General features: G+C 38.9%; 1 protein-coding gene across 11 annotated transcripts in view; it reads right to left on the reverse strand.

Annotated features, from left to right (window-relative positions):
- The window catches only part of SUGCT (succinyl-CoA:glutarate-CoA transferase), a 773,157-nt gene that overhangs the window by 188,042 nt on the left and 566,089 nt on the right, over positions 1 to 19,026 (reverse strand). Inside the window, exon 12 of one of the 11 annotated variants that reach the window (XM_078059980.1) lies at positions 1,038 to 1,330. The exons of 9 other annotated variants lie outside the window; for them this stretch is intronic. In XM_078059980.1, coding sequence (XP_077916106.1) covers positions 1,213 to 1,330 — 118 coding nt within the window. In that variant the 3' untranslated portion in view covers positions 1,038 to 1,212. Of the gene's footprint in view, positions 1 to 1,037; positions 1,331 to 19,026 lie in introns of those variants that run through there. One more of the 11 variants, XM_078059982.1, reaches the window with a different exon arrangement.

Consider the following 19,026-nt stretch of genomic DNA (forward strand, 5'->3'; position numbering starts at 1 on the left):
GTTTACTGAGAAAAACCATTAAAAGGTGACTGCCATAGGAGAAGCAGAGTTGGTGTAGTGAGAACAAGTATAATTTTTGATGTCAGAGGGATCTAGGTTCAAATTCTGGTTCTGTCACCTCCTAGCTATGCGACCATAAGCAAGACCCCTATAAACCTCTGTTTTTTCATCCATGAAATAGACAGTATTTTTGTAAGAAGTAAATGAGAAAGGAGTATAAACATCTTTGCTACGTGGTGCACATTTGACAAGTTTTTGGGTCTCTCTTAAATTTTGCACACATTTTCTTCTCTTTATATTCCTCCTCTCCTCTTCGACCCACACGCTATTTCTTCTTAGAACAGAGGAATTTAGCTGTTAAAAGTTTGGATAAAAGAGAATTATAATGACAGGTTTTAGGAGAATCCCTTCAAGCAGAGTCTAAGAGAGGGAGATAACCCCTTGACTTGAATACCACAAACCTGGTATCAAATGTGGCCTTAGTGTGGAGATGGATGTAGGATTTTTAAAAAATATTTTATTGATTTAGTTGAGAGAAAGAGAGAGAGAGGGCACGAAACAGGGGAGGGGCAGAGGGAGAAGGAGAAGCCAACTCCCCGCTGATCAGGGAGCCCGAGGAGGGGCTTGATCCCAGGACCCTAGGATTATGACCTGAGCTGAAGGCAGATGCTGAACTGACGGAGCCACCCAGGTGCCCCTGGGTGTAGGAATGTAAGCCAATGGACTTTAGTATTTCTGGGCCCACTGACAAAGTCATCACCATTATGGAGTAGATATAGCAGGCTATCTTGGTTTGGCTCCATTAAAATGTTAATACATCTAACATGATTTTTCTGATTCCACTCTCACCAGAAAGCTGGGCCTGCCTTCTGGGGAGAATTATGGATCATGCTGATCTGACTCTTTCCAGACCCCTATGGCTGTGATATTTCACCATCAGGAAACAGCATGGCTTCTGATTATGATCTGGCTGTCAGAAGAAAACTTCTGGTCTTATTTCAGTAAGTCGCTCAAGTAAATTAATCAGTTTTCTGGAGTCTACCACAAACTCATATACCTTTTATCTTACATGAGACAATATTGATCGACCTAAACACAAACATGATTTCTGGCGTCCTCAAGGAAAGGTCCAGATCACCCCAGACGTCATTTAGCTTTGTTTTCTCCCCGTTCCTACAGGTTCCATTGGTATTCTTTGAGATCCTCAGTTCTCTAACAGTAGGCAGTTCCAATCTCAGTTTTTCCTAGGTCCTCCTCTTCTGTCTCCAAGAAAAAAATCAGAGAGCCAAATGCAAAAGGTATATTTGGTCTTGATGGACTGTTATTTTTGCTGTTGGAGGAGAAACAGGCCTTGTCAGTGATTTTTGGCCACAGTCTTTAGGTCCTAAGGATTCCAGCTTAAACGTTTGTATGGAAGAATCTCTCTTACTAATTCATTGATGTGACTTACAGTAATACCTATGCGAATGTAGCTTTTCAATAATTAATACGTAACTTAATTAGTCATGGGGAAGAAGTAAGCACTTAAGAATGATAATATTTGATTTATAAAGCATATGTAAAGGAGACTGGATAGAAAATTTAAAACATTTTCTTGTTTTAAACTGTCTTTTGAACAGAAGTCAGCTCACATCGCAAAAATGTTCTTGTTCATACATATAATGATACTGTAAATACAAGTTTTAAAAAGAGCTTTAAGACAACCCAATTGTAACCATCATGTTTACCATCTTGGCTCATGTCCCAAGCTCCACATGTTTTGGGCACAGTGTTTTTTTGTTTTTTGTTTTTTGTTTTTTTAACGCGACAATAAGGGCTCAACTCTGAAGATTCCCTTTTGTTGCTATTCCAAATGCATAAGAGAACAAATCCATTTATCTAAATATGAATTTGAAACTCTTTGGAGTATGGTGACCATATGCATCAATCCTCGGAAAGTAAAAGCAAAATATTAACTTCCCTTTCTGTTGGAACATTTTAGATTTCTGACATGAGGAACTGATCCTATTAAGTGGTAATTTACAGTGGCTACTTATTGCTTAAATGTGGAAAATCCACAGGGGTAGACCAAGGGAATTAAGGAAGAGAGTAGCCTGAGTAAAATAATATGCACAGCTAATCCTCACCATTCACTCTGTATCATTCTTTTCCATCCAATTCCCTACCCACTTCCTCACCTTCCAGTCCATCCACAGCACCCCCAGCTACTCAGTTAAATGAGAAATGTCTGGCAGAGTTTGCTACAAGAGTGTGAGTTGCAGCAAACAGACTTGGTCTATTTATAAGAAATGATCCTTCTGCCATGCTTTCACATCATTCATACCACGATTCCAAGAAGTTCCCCTGCCTTTACTATATGATGCCTTTCACACAGTGAGAGGGAAGGAACTACAAATCAAGAGAAGGTTTTGTCTTTATGGGGGGCCAGCAAGCCAGCAGCAGAAAGTCTCCATCTCTAAAATCAGAGGATAGTTATTCCACTAAGGTTGTGAAATTATTTCAAAAGGAAGTTTCTCATAATAATCTTTCTTATCCTTTGAGAGTGACATTCTAAACAAACTATACTGCTCTTTCTTTGCTTGAAAACCTATGATATTTTTTGTGAATGCAGACATAAAAAGATAAAAAATACTGCCTTCCCGATATTTTTATTTTCCCCAGAATCTGGGGACCCATCACTTGCCATGAACTGGACATTTGGATCTTCTCTAGAACAATGAGATGTTTGCTCCAGCAAAGTCTGCTTTTTCAATTACTCGATAGGCTTAAAATGAGTAAACACAGAGAGAAATGCAGGGTTGTGGGAACTGGAATACAGAACGATCAGTTTGTGGCTTTATGAGAAAGTCTTGCTTACAGTGAGCTTTAAAGAAATGTAAAGTTGGGTCTTTTGCCTCATAGAATTAAGTAAATTTTTCCTTTCCTTCCTTCAGTGACAAACTATACAAGGAGGAGACAGTGCATAAAACTCCCCCTCCAGCCCCACAGTCCCATAAATTAGCCTTTAAATAAATCCATTCCATTTCAGAATTCCACAGTGGGACCCTAGAATGTGACTCCCCCCGAAGTGATTGAAAATATGAATATAGAATTTAAATACTTCATCTCATCCACAAACATGCCAATTTTAATTTAAGGTAAGTGTATTTTTATCATATAAATTATTATATGATAATATAATACATTATATATATTACATATAAATTACCATATGATAATATAATACATTATCTATATTACATATAAAATATTTTTTTACAAATTATTTTTTAGCTAAAAAAGAATAAAATTTCATTATAGTAAATTTGGAAAATGCAGAAAAATTTTTATAAGACTTTATTTATTTATTTTTGAGAGAAAGAAAGCACACACATGAGTGGCGGGGAGGGGCAGAGGGAGAAGTAGACTCGCCGCTGAGTAGGGAGTCCAATACGGAACTCCATCCCAGGACCCCGGGATCATGACTTGAGCCGAAGGCAGACGCTTAACCAACTGAGCCACCCAGGCGCCCCAGAAAAATTTTTAAAAGGAGAAAATTACCCATAATCTCCTTCCCAAACATGATTAGTATTAGCATTTGAGTATATTTTTCCTTCCAAAATTTTTTATTTTGTATATTACTTTTACTACAATTGTGATTGAAGTACACTAGAAATTTTGTATCTTGCTATCATCTCTGAAACATTATATACATTTCAACGGCTTGATGATAATCTATTATTTACATATAACTGCTTTGAGGCTTTGGAAGTTGTTTTTAATTTTTTATTATTAATGGTATCTTGGGGACAAACATAATTTCAAGATAAATAAAAGTGCCATAGCAACTATTCCAGTAATTGGGAACAATACCTAGTTTTTAATGTACTGGGACAAACTGGAACTCAGAAGCACAATGGCTAGTAGATCTTGAAGCATCTCACTTTAGATCTCTAGCAACACAGACCTCTTTGGACACTGCAGATGCAGCTGGAATTTTGGTAAGAGAGGAAGATTGGGTCTCTAATGGCATCCATATTGCCACATGGACATGAGCGAGAAGGTTAAGTCTTTTGGACCAAGAGTCATCGTGCCATGGGAGGCCAAAGGTCTATACTTACATAGCACTAGCATTTACTCACTATAGCACTAAGAATATTATTATGATTACTACTATGATTTTACATTCCTATAATACCTGCCAGGTAGGTCTTAACATCTTGAATGTTTAATAAATTTTTTGAAGAATGAATAGCACCATATTACCAAATCACTTCTTTGGTAAATAAGTTCATGGATGAAACATATCTGTTATGTCCAAAACATATCTGGAGCCTATAATTCCAAATACACACAAAAGAAATGAACAAGAATAATTTATCTTCACCATTTCCAAGTATAGCCACCTCTCCTTTGCTTGTGACTTGCTAACTTGTAGAAGCTAGAAGATTCTCTGAAGATGCCCTCAAAAGGATCCTCATGACAGAGTTCCTAAGGGGCTCAACATAAGTCTTGTGAGGTATATGTAGGTAAAAACAATCAAAAGTAGAGGCTAGTGCTTGCTTCTCATCTAGAGATTACTGAAGGAGGGAGGTCATGTTGCAGCATGCCAACAGAGCATGAAGTGGTTGTAGTATAACATAATGTTTGTGGGAAGAAAAAAGCATGGGAATCCTCATTCCAGTTCCCCATGGAACCCTGAGGGTCTGAAAGCAGAACTTGGTTGTCCCTGAGCTCCTCAAAAAGGAACACAGAAGTCAGAAGCAGTGCATGAGCTCCGGGGCAGAAAAGCAACTGGGGCATCATCAACTACTGGTACGGCTAAAGGAAAATTCACCTGCGACTCTGAGAAGGAGCTGGGGTACAGCGGGAAGTGACCACAGGTTGATGATGAAGGGAAGCTTCAAAAAATCATTTGAACAGCAAAACTATAGAGAATTAATCCAAATTAGAGCAACAGGATGAAGAGCTCCAGGAGGGATGTCTTTAGGTAAATACTAACTGATAAATAACCTATTCTGTGGTTGCTTATCTTATCACAAACACTACATCAGCAGAGTCTACCAGTGTCAGAGAAAATAAGACCGAACGAGAAATGAGAATACCTGCTCACAACCAAGTGTCCACTGATGTCAGATCTCTGCTTCCCCACCCCTCACCCTCTGCCAATGGAGCCACGCCTTGCTTGGAAAGGGACAATTAGACATGGTAGGTTGAACACAAATATTTATTATTACTCCCTTCCAATTCTCTATGAAAAATGACAGGAAAGGAAGTTTTCTAAAGAATAAAGGAAGGAAGTGACAGAAGATGAGAGATAGTAGCAACATTGTGTAGGCTGAAAATGCAGTGGATGGGTGGTCATTAACTTAGAGATGGAAAAAAAAAGCTGCAACTATGGATTGGAGGGTGGAACAGTGAGGAGCAAGCCAGTTTAAGCTGCAAAACCCTGGAACTAGAGGCACCAGCAACTTCAAGAAGGTGGGGGTGTGGGATAAAGCTGAAAGTGTGCATTTGCAGATAATTGATGTTGACTGCCCCTCCCCAAACTTTCTGGAGAGGCTGAACATAACCCACAGCTGAGAACAAAAGTAATATTCCATGTAGGAAACCAGACAATTAAGTAAAACTCTGCATGGCAATCATAAGATTCCCTAACTTCCTTCCCCAACTTGATCTAGAACACAGACGACCAGGCTTAAACCCCACAGGCAGAGATTTGTAGGATTTCTCTCTAGAGAACTGAACAGACCAAGAGAATACATGTGTAGATGCTGATATTTGGGGTCCCCCAAAGATAGAGCCTTCTTATCAGCCTGCACTCAAGAAGCGATCAATCCTCAAGAAGCGATCCATCCACAAGGCCTGCCCTCACCTAAAGCTTCCAGCCAGCCTTTTAGTGTCACCTTCTTCAATATGAATAGACCCAATGCTATCTTTCTATATGCTAAGCATCATTCAAAGCACATTTTCATTTTTTACACAAATTGGTTCATTTAATCCTTTACATATAGTATTAATGTTTTGCACGTATACATATAAATTTATTTAATCATCATAACAATCTATAAGGTAAGTACCATTATTGTTCTCATTTCTCAATAAGGAAACTGAGATACCTAAAGACTAAGTAACTTGCTCAAGGTCACAAGCTATGAAGTGGTGTGGCCAGTTTCACAATCTTTCAATTTGGAACCAGAGCCCATGCTTCTAATCTCTACATTATAACGCCACGAAATAAATGTAGTGACAAAGTTAGGCAAACAGGGAAAAAGGGAAACAATGGAAACAGGCAACCAGGGGCCAAAAGAAAAGTGTAAAATCAACTATAACACATTTATTCAATTTACTCATTGCATCCATTTAAAACAAAATGAAACAAAACGCCAAGATGCTCTCTTATTCAGAGAACAAGATAATATGGGAACAGAAGAGTCAACACGTGAGTTATAAAATAGAATTATAGAGGGGTGCCTGGGTGGTTCAGTCGTTACGCGTCTGCCTTCGGCTCAGGTCATGAGCCCAGGGTCCTGGGATCGAGCCCCGCATCAGGCCTCCTGCTCAGCAGGAAGCCTGCTTCTTCCTTTCCCACTCCCCCTGCTTGTGTTCCCTCTCTCGCTGTCTCTCTGTCTGTCAAAAAATAAATAAAAATCTTTTTAAAAAAAATAAAAAATGAATAAAAATAAATAAAAATAAATAAAATTAAAAAATTAAAAAAATAGAATTATAGAAGTAAAAGACATAGGAAATAGGAGAGAAAACTAATATGATCTATCTAGAAAAGACAAAGTAAGCTGTGGTTGAAATTAGCAAAGAAATTACACAAGAAAACCTCTAGATTGAATGAGCCTGTGAATATCCAATCAGCATAATAAATGATAAGAGTCACACTAAGACACACTACTGATATTCAGCCACCAAATATAGCAAAGAGTATCCAGAAAGTTTCTAGGGAGGCAAGTAAACACGAAGAAGATAAAGATGTGGAATGGCATTAGGCATCTCAACAGCGACTCTGAAAGACAGAAGACAATGAATGAGTGGCACCTAACCAAGTATCAACCAAAGGTGAAAATAAAATATAAAAAGCTTTTCCAACATGCAAAGTCTCAACAAAATTATGTCCTTTGTGTCTTTTTTCCAATAGGAACACAGGGTTCTAGAAAATAGCCCCAAACTGATGATGCAAGGAAGCTTCAAAAAGTCATTCGACAGCAGAACTAGAGAACTAGAGAGAACTAATCCAAATCAGAGCTATAGGAGGGATGTCTTTTGGTAAATACTCACTGAAAATCATCTGTTTTGTTGTTATTGTTGTTCATCTTACAGTGGAGTTTTACAACTCCAACGGAGAATTTAAGTATGAATTACTGCTATAAACACAGAAAACTAAGAAATGGCTAAATAGGGCAGCTGTTAAATTCAGAAAAATGTAGGGGCTCCTAGGTAGCTCAGTCAGTTAAATGGCTGGCTCTTGATTTTGGCTCAGGTCATGATCTCAGGGCCCTGGAATACAGCCCGATTGAGATTCTCTTTCCCTCTCCCTATGCCCCTTCCCCCACTCATGTGTGCACACTCTCTCTCTCTGTCTTTCAAATAAATAAATCTTTGAAAAAATTTTTAAAAAGTAAAATATACTCATAAAACAGTATGTGTCTCAATTGTGAGAAATATTTATTTACTCATAATAATGTAAACACTAGCTACAGATTTGACCAAAAAACAGTAGCCAATTATGTTGGGAAAGGATGAGGCAAAAAACAGGTTTTGAGTTGTGTGGGAGATGATCCCAGAGAGCTAAATCCTCATTGTCTACAGGACAGAATAAATATATATCTACAATTCCAGGAAGTTAGGAGATAGCAGAACTATGTTATTCAGAAATGTGGGGGCAATTAGTAGAAGAAACAACTTTAAGAGTTTTCAGAAAACAAGAATCTGGAGAGGAGATGGTGGTGCAAGAGGATGCTGCTTTTCACTATAAACCTATGGGTTCTACTTGTTTCTTCAAACCATGTATATGTATTACTTTGATAAAATGATTTTTTAAAATTACCAGGAAGTGGGTGGCTCAGTCGTTAAGCATCTGCCTTTGGCTCAGGTCATGATCCCGGGGTCCTGGGATCAAGCCCCGCATCAGGCTCCCTGCTCTGTGGGAAGCCTGCTTCTCCCTCTCCCACTCCCCCTGCTTGTGTTCCCTCTCTCTCTGTCTCTCTCTCTGTCAAATAAATAAATAAAATCCTTAAAAAAAAAAAAAAAAGCTTTAAAAAAAATAAAATAAAATTACCAGGAAGAATTTTAAAAGGGTGGATTAGAGTCTCAGAACTGTCCTCCAAGGATAATCTCATGCTTCTTTGCATTTCTATCCCCTACCCACATAGAGACTGCTAGGTCTCCAAACATGACATGTCCTATTTCCTGTAATCCGTGATGTTACCTTACATAGGAAAAATATAGATGTAATTAAGGTTACAAACCTTCATATGGGGAGATTATCCTGGATTATCTGGTGGTCCAGTTCAATCACATGAGGCCTTAGGAGTGGAGACCTTTACCGGCTGCAGCAAGAGAGACGCAACATAAGAGGACCCAACCCGCCCTTGTTGGACTTTGAAGGTGAAGAAAGAGGGCCATGAGCCAAGGAAGGCAGCAGAACCGTCCTCAGCTGATAATCAGCAAGAAAATGGGGACCTCGATCTTACAACCACAAGGAACTGAATTCTGCTAACAACCAGGATGGACAAGGAAATGGATTGTCCCATAAGGTCTCCTCGGAGGGATGCAGGCTACTGACGTCTTGGTTTTAGCTTGGTGAGACCCATGCCAGACTTCTGACCTACACAATTATTAGATAATACAGTTGTGTTGTTTCGTGCCACTACATCTGCGTAATCTGTCATGGCAACAACAGAAAACTAACAGACTTCCCGCTCCTAAACCAACTCATGCAATTACTACTGATGGGAGAACCTTGAGTGGCAGTCTGAGAATGTATGTGGACACTCAATAGGCTTAAGAAATCCATAAACTGTAAATTCACCAGAAAGATCATCTTATCTTCTCAATACAAGTGACTAGGGTCACCTGTGAGTCAAGCAATGGAGGACCCACCTACCCATCAAACACTGATCAATATTTTTGAGCATGGCCAAGAGGTCTGAAGGTTCCCACCACGGGAAAGGAAGCTTCAAACATCCAAAAATTCTTCCATATTCTCCTATCAGAGCCATTCCTATCAAATGCATCCAAGCCAGTGGGATGGGTTTATGATGGATTATGAATATTTGTAAACACCCAAGATAAAAGCACAGTCTCTGACTTCACAAGTAAGCGCTACAAAAAGAAGAAGGTAGTCTTGAGCACAGGTGAGCATGTGTAAAAACTGACCTGCTCTAACAGCTGTCTCTATAGCAATATCAGCAAAAGTTTCAGGGCTAAATCATATTTAACTAAAGGTGCAAACTATCTCTTACTTCAACCTGAGAGCCAGCAAATGAAGAAAATAGCTCTGACCTTTCTTTTTTTTTTCCTTGTTGTAAACTTCTTTTTAAAATGAGATATAATTATCATATAACACTGTGTACGTTAAGGTGTACAACATGCTGCCTTCCTACATTATATACTGCAATACCATAGTGTTAGCTAACACCTCCATCATGTCACATAATTATCACTTCTTTTTTGTGGTGAAAACTTCAAGATCCAGTCTCTTAGCAACTTTGAAATATAGAATACAGTATTGTTGATGCAATGCTGTGCATTAGATCTCCAAAACATATTCATCTTCTAATTCTAAGTTTGCACCCTTTGATGCACGACTCCTCAGTTCTGCCACTGTCCCCCACCCCAAGCCCCTGGTAACCACCATTCTATTCTACTCTGTTTCTATGACTTCATCTTTTTTAGATTCCACATATATGTGAGATCATACAGTATTTGCTTTCTCGCTGTCTGACCTCTCATTTAATATAATGCCCTCATGGTCCATCCATATTGTCACAAATGACAGGATTTCCTTCTTTCTCATGGCTGAGGAATATTCCATTCCAGTAATATTCCTGAGGATATATGTATATATATCACATGTCTTGATTATTGTAAATAATGCTGAAATAAACATGGAGTACAGACACCTTTTTGATATCTTCTTTTCATTTCTTTTGGATAAATACCCAGAAGTGGAATTGCTGGATCATAGGGTTGCTTTGTTTTTAACTTGTTGAGGAACTTCCATACTGTTTTCCACAGTGGCTGCACCAATTTACATTTCCACGAACAGTGCAGCAGGATCCCCTTTTCTCCACATCCTTGCCAACATTTGTTATTTCTTGTCCTCTCAGTGATAGCCATCCATCCTAACAGGTGTGAGGTAATATCATCATTTGCATTTCCCTATTGATTGTGATGTTGGGAACATTTTCATGATCTTTTCTTACTATAACGTTCAAGCCTTATGAAATTTACACAGAATTGGGAAATTGTTATTATTATAATTTCTACTCAGAAAAGTCTAGGTTTTTTTTTAAGCAGGAAAGGCATCTAATTTTAAATTTTAGAAGAATAAATTACTGATATAAAGCAAGGAAAATAAATTGACAAACAACAAAATACAAAGGAAATCCCATTTCCACTACAGACATGCCAGAAGGTCCAAAACCTCTTGAAAGAATAGCAATAATACAAATGGAATTGATCCTTTCAATTCTTGCACTACAAATATTCTTCAAATCCTTTCCTTTTGGAGACATCAAACAATTAGAATAGAATAAGAAGAATATAACTTATGTCCATGTTCACAAATGAACAAAGAATTAAGACTATTTTCAAGCTAGGTAAAAACAAATAAAATATGAAATTCTCTCCTTCCCCCTGGGGAGAGTAAGGGGATTTATTTTTGTCTTTTGCCTCAGTTTTCTATGTAATCTCCTCAAGGTCCCCAGTACTTAAAGTGTATTTACAAAGGGGGATCAGGATGTTTTGAGATTAATGTCCCAAAGGAAGTCTTCAGTTGACCTGTGCTAGTGGAAAGTGTAAATTTTGCTTAAGTTTAAGGAAAATTCATGGGCTTTCTTAATGGAAGTATGGATGTTATCTGATGTTGAAATGGGTCATGGTAATGAATTGGACATAGTGCTTCATCTCATTGCTCATTATTATCCCTAGAGTCTCACTTACTACACTACTACTTAATAGATCCCCATCCCCAGGTAGAATGACCATGCTACACTAGCCATACCTCCCAGATTTGGATCTGGAAACTATGGTCACCATAACCAAAGAGGGCATAGAAAATGCAGAGAGTTATGTGATTTCCAATCATAAATGATGTCAAAATCCCCTCAAGATTGGGACTTTACCAATGTGAAATATAGATTTTTTTTTCCCTATAAAACTTCATGACACAAGGAACATCCCTGGGTGGGGGTGGGGGATATAATTACCTTTGACAATAGAATGTACCCTGAGACTTTCAAGGCAAAACTGTTAGGCCTTTTATTTTTCTTTTACTTCTTTTGTGGGTGTGCAATCCTTTCTTAAACATTTGGTCTACATATGGATAGACCTGTGATTTTAAATGGCCTAATGAGCTTCAGACAGACTTCTAAGTAACACTCATGAATAAGCCAAAGAGAGAGTCTCAGATGCTAACATTTACTATACTAAGAATTTTTTTTGTTTGCTGATTTCTTTCCCCTTTTAAAAAGTTAACACTTATTGAACATAATATATCCTGAATCTTTTGCAGGTGTTAAACAGCTGACTTTAATTTTTTAAAGAACCAAATCCATCTATTACCACCACCCCCCCCAAAAAATAGCTCTATTTATTTAGGTTATTTTGACAGTAAATCCTTCCTCTCTATTCTGTCCCAGAAAAAAAAAAAAGGTTGTATTTCTCTGTAAAAATAAACTTTCTGTGAAGATTAAGACATGTCCTCATGAGGACTTGGTCCTTAAAAAGACGAAGGGTCCAAAATGTGGCATTATATTTTTTTGTTCCTAGCCCTTTAATTTAGGATGGAGAAACACATATTAGCAATACTGGCTTACAAATGAAATATTATATCTTTCTATCATGGCATAAAATGCTATGATATGGCAAGTGGCTCTAAGTTAAGGCATTGCCTAGACTGGATATGAAAGGGAACATCATGGGAGAATACTGGAGTGAGTAAGAGGGGATCCATCATAGGATAGCAAATGAGATTGGAAAAAGGGAGGGGAAATTTAACAAAAGCAAACAAATTTAATTCATGAGGGGTTTGGCCTTGGACTCAGGACTCTACCCTAACATCTGGGCTTTTTTCTCATAAATTTTCCAGTGTTATCACTATTTTATCAACTAGTTATTTTCTGTTGTCCATGCCAGACAAAGTGGCCTCTGCTTCCAGCCACCAAAACAGGGGCCAAAGCAACAAAACAGGAGCAAAGTGAAAAAGTACCTACAGTATGACTCATTGTTGTTAATAAAAGATCTTGATTTCATTGAAGGACTAAGATAGTATAGATGTGTGCAGTGGGATGCAGCCTTGTCCAGATTTCCAATGAGTGGTTGTTATGAAATTGTAGCCTTCTTTAAAATACTCCAGGATAGACAGTGATGTACCCATGCATGTTAGTTTTCATTGATACCCTTGGGTTGGTCATCTGCACTAATCAGAAGTACACATTCCAGGGTTGGTGAGCTAGCATGGGAAACGATTTCATCAAAAAGCCAGCTCCAAACACAGTTTACCACAAGATGGTCTTCAGCTCTCTTCAAACCTGATAAACACCAGGGGCTTTGTTCATTAGCAGAGTGAATATTAGAAATATTCTTTTTTTTTTTTTTTGAGAGAGAGAGAGAGAGCATGAGTGCGGTGGGAGGGAGAGGGAGGGGCCAAGGGAGAGGGGAGAGAGAGAATCCCAATGCAGGCTCCACGCCCAATGCAGAGGTTGATGTGGGGCTGGATCTCACGGTCCTCAGATCATAACCTGAGCCAAAACCAAGAGTCGGGCGCTTAACCAACTGAGCCACCCAGGTGCCCCTGGAAATATTCTTTAATCATGATATTAGTAGCAAAATATGTGATAGAAACATGGTAGGGGCACATAAATGACATTTAGAAATCTGATAAGCCCAATAGCCTGTACCCTTCAGAATGGTGGCTTGGGCTCCCTGATGAAATCTTGTATCCAGACTCTGATTTGAACAATTGTTGGTCACCACTATCTGGAACTCTAGCAACTACGAAAACCAACCAGAAAGGACCTAAAAGTTATGAATAAGCAAACTGGCTAAGGTTCCTTTGCAATCAAGAGACTTTCCTAAAAACTTGGGGCAAGTAAACCAAATTGGTTGTAAATGTGGGGTTAAACTCAATCAAATTGCCTATATTTTCTTCGTGTAAGAAAACAGTATCTGTCTTAAAAGTCCAAAATTGTATTCAAAATTTCATAGTTCCTTGCCCCTGTGTCTCATATACCATGTGAACTAATCACCCCTGGAAAAACAATTCACACCACCCACTCTATGTTACTGTAGTGGAATTTTTTTCAGTGAATTTACTCAGAAAAGGAAAGCAAGAGTTTGCCATGCATGCCTTATTTGTGGATTGTTTTCCTTCTCTTGATGACTGGCAGTTCAGAAGGATTTTTCTGGTGAAGTGAGGAGGTATGGATAATTATCTCTTGACAGCTAAATGTAACTCTAGATCAAGCCTCTTTACTTCACACATTCATTCATTCCTGCTCACAGATCAGGAGGAGAGAAAACTGTAAAAATGTCACCATGGCTGCCAAGAAAACACTGTGAGGCAAAAGATAAAATAGGAGCAATAGCTTAGATCTTTGCTGCTGTGGTAGCCAGTTTCCAAATGGCAACCAATTATCCTTGCTTTCTAGTACTCTCGCATTCATGCCGCCTCCTCCTATTCAGAAGACTGACTTGTGTGATCAATAGAATACTATAGAAGTAACGGTGTGAGAATTCCAAGAATAAGTCATAAAAAGTATTGGAGCTTATGCTTTGATCTCTTGAACCTTTGCTCTGTGGGAAGCCTGTTGCCATGCTCTGTAGAGAGGCTTCCTGGAGAGGAACTAAAGCCAACCACCAAGAGCCAGCACCAACTTGCCAGCCGTGACTGTGGGCCATGTTGGAACAGACCTTGCAGCCCCGGTCAAGCCTTCAGATGACTGCAGACGAGGCTAACTTGTGACTATAAACGACAAGGCAAAACCACTCAGCTAAGTATCCAAAATCTATAAAGAACTTCTTAAACTCAACACCTAAAGAACAAATGATCCAATCAAGAAATGGGCAGAAGACATGAACAGACATTTTTCCAAAGAAGACATCCAAATGGCCAACAGACATGAAAAAGTGCTCAACATCGCTCGGCATCAGGGAAATCCAAATCAAAACCTCAATGAGATATCACCTCACACCTGTCAGAATGGCTAAAATTAACAAGTCAGGAAACAACAGAAGTTGGCAGGGATGCGGAGAAAGGGGAACCCTCCTACACTGTTGGTGGGAATGCAAGCTGGTGCAGCCACTCTGGAAAACAGTATGGAGGTTCTTCAAAAAGTTGAAAATAGAGCTACCATATGATCCAGCAATTTCACTACTGGGTATTTACCCCAAAGATACAAATGTAGGGATCTAAAGGGGTACGTGCACCTCGATGTTTATAGCAGCAATGTCCACAATAGCCAAACTGTGGAAAGAGCCAAGATGTCCATCGACAGATGAATGGATAAAGAAGATGTGGTATATATATATACAATGGAATATTATGCAGCCATCAAAAGGAATAAAATCTTGCCATTTGCAACAACATGGATGGAACTGGAGGTGTTATGCTGAGCGAAATAAGTCAATCAGAGAAAGACATGTATCACATGACCTCACTGATATGAGGAATTCTTAATCTCAGGAAACAAACTGAGGGTTGTTGGAGTGGTGGGGGGTGGGAGGGATGGGGTGGCTGGGTGATAGACATTGGGGAGGGTATGTGCTATGGTGAGCGCTGTGAATTGTGCAAGACTGTTGAATCACAGATCTGTACCTCTGAAACAAATAATACATTATATGTTAAAAAAAAAAAAGAAGATAGCAGGAGGGGAAGAATGAAGGGGGGAAAATTGGAGGGGGAGACGAAACATGAGAGACGATGGACTCTGAAAAACAAACTGAGGGTTCTAGAGGGGAGGGGGGTGGGAGGATGGGTTAGCCTGGTGATGGATATTAAAGAGGGCACGTTCTGCATGGAGCACTGGGTGTTATACGCAAATAATGAATCATGGAACACTACATCAAAAACTAATGATGTAATGTATGGTGATTAACATAATAAAAAAAAGTTAAAAAAAAACTAATGATGTAATGTATGGTGATTAACATAACATAATAATAATAATAAAAAAAACCCCACTCAGCTAAGCTGCTCCTGAATTCCTGACCTACAGGGACTGTGAAAGAAAATACGCCACTTATTTTGTTTAAAGTCACTATATTTGGGGGTCATTTGTTATATAGCAATAGGGAACTAACTGCCAACAGCATTTTCAACTCCATTCTCTTTTGAAAGTCTCCTATCATAGAGGTTTTAAAAAGCAAGACACTGATTTCTTATTAGCCTCTCTCGTAGCTAGAAGTGGCCATGGGACCTGTTCTGACCAATGAGACCAAAGGGGTAGTCTACTAAGGGAGCTGTATTGGAAAAGCAACAGGTACAAACAGAGAGTTCCCTCACACAGCTCCTTTCCCCAAGTTTCTGCTCTGAATATAATGATGTCTGGAGCTGAGGCAGCTATCTTACAGCTGGGATGCAGCAAAGGAGCATGGAGTAAACAGGAAAGAGGTTAGGCCCCTGACAACACTGTTGGCTAGGTGAATTCGTGCCGGCTACATCCTCCCACCTTGGAAAGTGACTAAAATAAACCCAATTTTCATACCACTATTAGTTGGGGTTTCTATTATTTACAGCTGACAGCATTCTTCACTGATGCAGATTTTGGAACCAAGAGGGGGTGCTTTACATTACAGACCCTAAAATGTAGAACTGGCTGAGGGGAAGAGGTAGGACATCAGGCTATGAGGTTCAACTATATTTGGAAAGAGGATTATCCTGGTCATGCAGTGAGGAAGCATCTGTTTCAACTGTTACCTGCCGGGATACAGACTACATATTGAAACAAAAAGCTATAGTGTTAGGGGGAAATGTAGAAAAACTGGTTGTGACAGACTTTTCTCTGTACAGCTTTCTTGGCTGTTCCAGAATGTTTAGGAAACTCACATGGGCAGACACAGGTGGGCACCTCAGGGCATGGCAGCTCAAAGAGGACACATACACAGAGTCGTCATTCTGAAGGCTTGGGGTTTGTACGTTTGGTTTCCCATAACAATCGTGTGAAACTAAGCAGGCAACTTCAAGCCCTAAAAGATGTTTCTCCTTTTGTCTTTCCTCTGCTTTGATAAATAACAACCAAGCAAGCCTTCTGTAGATTCAGATGTATGCTTTTCCTAGTTAGCCCACAAATGGGAAATAAGAGTTGGCAGGCCTAAGATCTCATGAAACATGTTTATTTCGCTCTTTCTCTTATGATAGAGTAGAAAGGTAGTCGTAACCACATATCAAGCCTGTACGAGGTTTTAAGGCACATTAGATGCATTATTTTATGTAATCTTCACAACAGCAGTCCCTTTGCCAAAGGAGAAAACTGAGAATGCTTACAAAGGAAGCCCAGGCTCGTTTGGCTGCGGAGCTTTTGCTCGTAGCACCATGTCATGATGCCTCTGAATGTTTCTGTTAGTTATTTATTTAGAATATACCTCAGTGTTGTCTGCATTCCTGACAGGACTGGCCTCCACCCCCTCACTGGTGTCCCTGGCTCTTCTCCAATCCAGCTGCAGCCACAGACATCCTTCTCAAGTCTATACTCGTTCATGTTTATACATTATTGTTTAAAGACTCAAGTCAAAACTCCCTGACGTGACACCTCGGAGCTCTGTGTCACTCACCCACTCCCTGCCCACCAGCCTCAGCTCCCAGCATTCCTCCCTGTCTTGACACCTCTTTCCATCTCCTAGCTCTCACAGCTCATCCTGTGTCCTCCCGCTTCCTTACACCTTCAGTCCCATCTTTGCTTTCTGTCCCAGACTGCCCCCTCCGCCTGGGCACTTTCTCTAACTCTTCTGGCCTGGCGACCTCCCACACATCCTTCATCTCAGACATCACTTCTGAAGCACCTTGTGCTTCTGTAAATTTCAGTCCTCCCTGTCTTGTCTTTGTCTCTTTCTTGGCTTGACTCTGTAAGCAGTTTTCATCCCTGTGCTCCCAGTGTTCAATATATGTTCAGTTCATTCTTTAAAAAATGTCTGCATGCCTATGTAAATCAAAATTGGTCAAGATACAACCTATTCTAAAGAGCTGACAATTTCTAAGGAACAAAAGTGAAACCGTGTTCCATCCATTAATTTATATCACAACCAGCACCAAATTATCACAGTAAAACTTTGTTGGCACACTGCATGCTACCCACTTTTATGTAATTATAGACAATATTCTGCTAGTTTCACAGACACAGCAAAGAACCCAAGTGCCTGGTCTAGCTAAACTTGCACATTTAATTACTCATTCTCCTCATAAAATACACTCATTTTCTACACATGTGAATGATGCGTATTTTGTACCTATATTAGATGACATGTAATTATATATTAGAACATTCTATATATACATATAATTAAATATAATTATTTAACAGAACAGATTCCCTTTCAACTTTAGAGTGTTGTCAGTCTAGTTAATGTCCTTTACCACACCTTTACTAAATAGACTAGATTCACTCAAAAATTGCTTTCCTAATATTTACACCCACCTCCCCCTTCTAATCCATAGATGAGGGAACTTCTCATCTTTCTTTACTAAATCACTGATTTGATTATCTATAGTTCTTTACTATCATCAATTAGATTCTAATAGTGTTATATACTTAAATATTTTTTTGCAGACTATCCCTATATCAACTGCCTTCTCTAAAAAAAAACAAAAACAAAAACAAAACCTATCTGGATCTCCCCTTATCTATTTTTAAACTATAGTCATTTTTCCAATTTTCTAGTTTATTTTTATTTATTTATTTATTTTTTAATTTCTCATTGCATGAAGCTGCCCTTTTCCAGAAGTTGAAGCATGCATGCGGAGGCCACAGATTTGGGTCTCCATCCAGTTTCTTTCCTTCTATGGTTGATGGAGTTCCTCTAGTGGCTATCAGATGGCTCACTATTATCATTCTTTTCATAACTGTAAAAGTTCCTAAGTCTTCATAAGTCTTTCAATAGAAAGTTAAGAAAGGGCACATTATGAAATGTGAGTATGATGCCATTCTGAACCAAAAGGCCCTGCCTGCCCTTCAAAGGACTTCTTCTGTCTCAGCTGGCACAAATCAGCTGAATTTCTTGGAAGTGAAGTGTCAGATTAAGCAATAGGCTGTAATAGGGAGCTTGCACTACAAGGTACATGAAGTTTCCATAGACTGTATCCTGTGGTAAAAGTCTCTGTTCCATGTAGTTACTCCCTACAGAAAATTCATTCTTTCCAGGAAGAAATACCATTTAGTACTGTAATGACAAACTTGTTCTTTCAAAACAAGAAAGAACAGTCTCCATTTTAAGCCTTTTATATTTATTTCCTTAATAATTCAATTTAATCTTCAATCTACTCTTCCTCTCCACCTTAATTTTAGAACTTTTAAATGTTTAAAATCTGGGCCTGGTTTTCATTGTTGTTATTGTTGTTGTGGTTTGTGTTGTTTTAAGTGACTGGTAGGAAATGGGTTTGGGGGGTAGAAGAAGCTTCTAGATATTTGCAGTATCTTTGAGGGTAGCAAAAACTCCTTGTAAATTTGAGGGAGGGATTATTTCTCCCCCATAAGATAAGCAAATTCACAATGCATACAAATTTTGGCCATGAAACATAAAATTGGCTCCAAAGCACAGGTAATTTGGTCTCAAAGATTGGTTATACAAAAACAACATGAAAAATGTGCTACATATGATTCC

The sequence above is a fragment of the Halichoerus grypus genome, chromosome 12 (assembly GCF_964656455.1).
Source record: "Halichoerus grypus chromosome 12, mHalGry1.hap1.1, whole genome shotgun sequence".
Taxonomy (NCBI): domain Eukaryota; kingdom Metazoa; phylum Chordata; class Mammalia; order Carnivora; family Phocidae; genus Halichoerus; species Halichoerus grypus.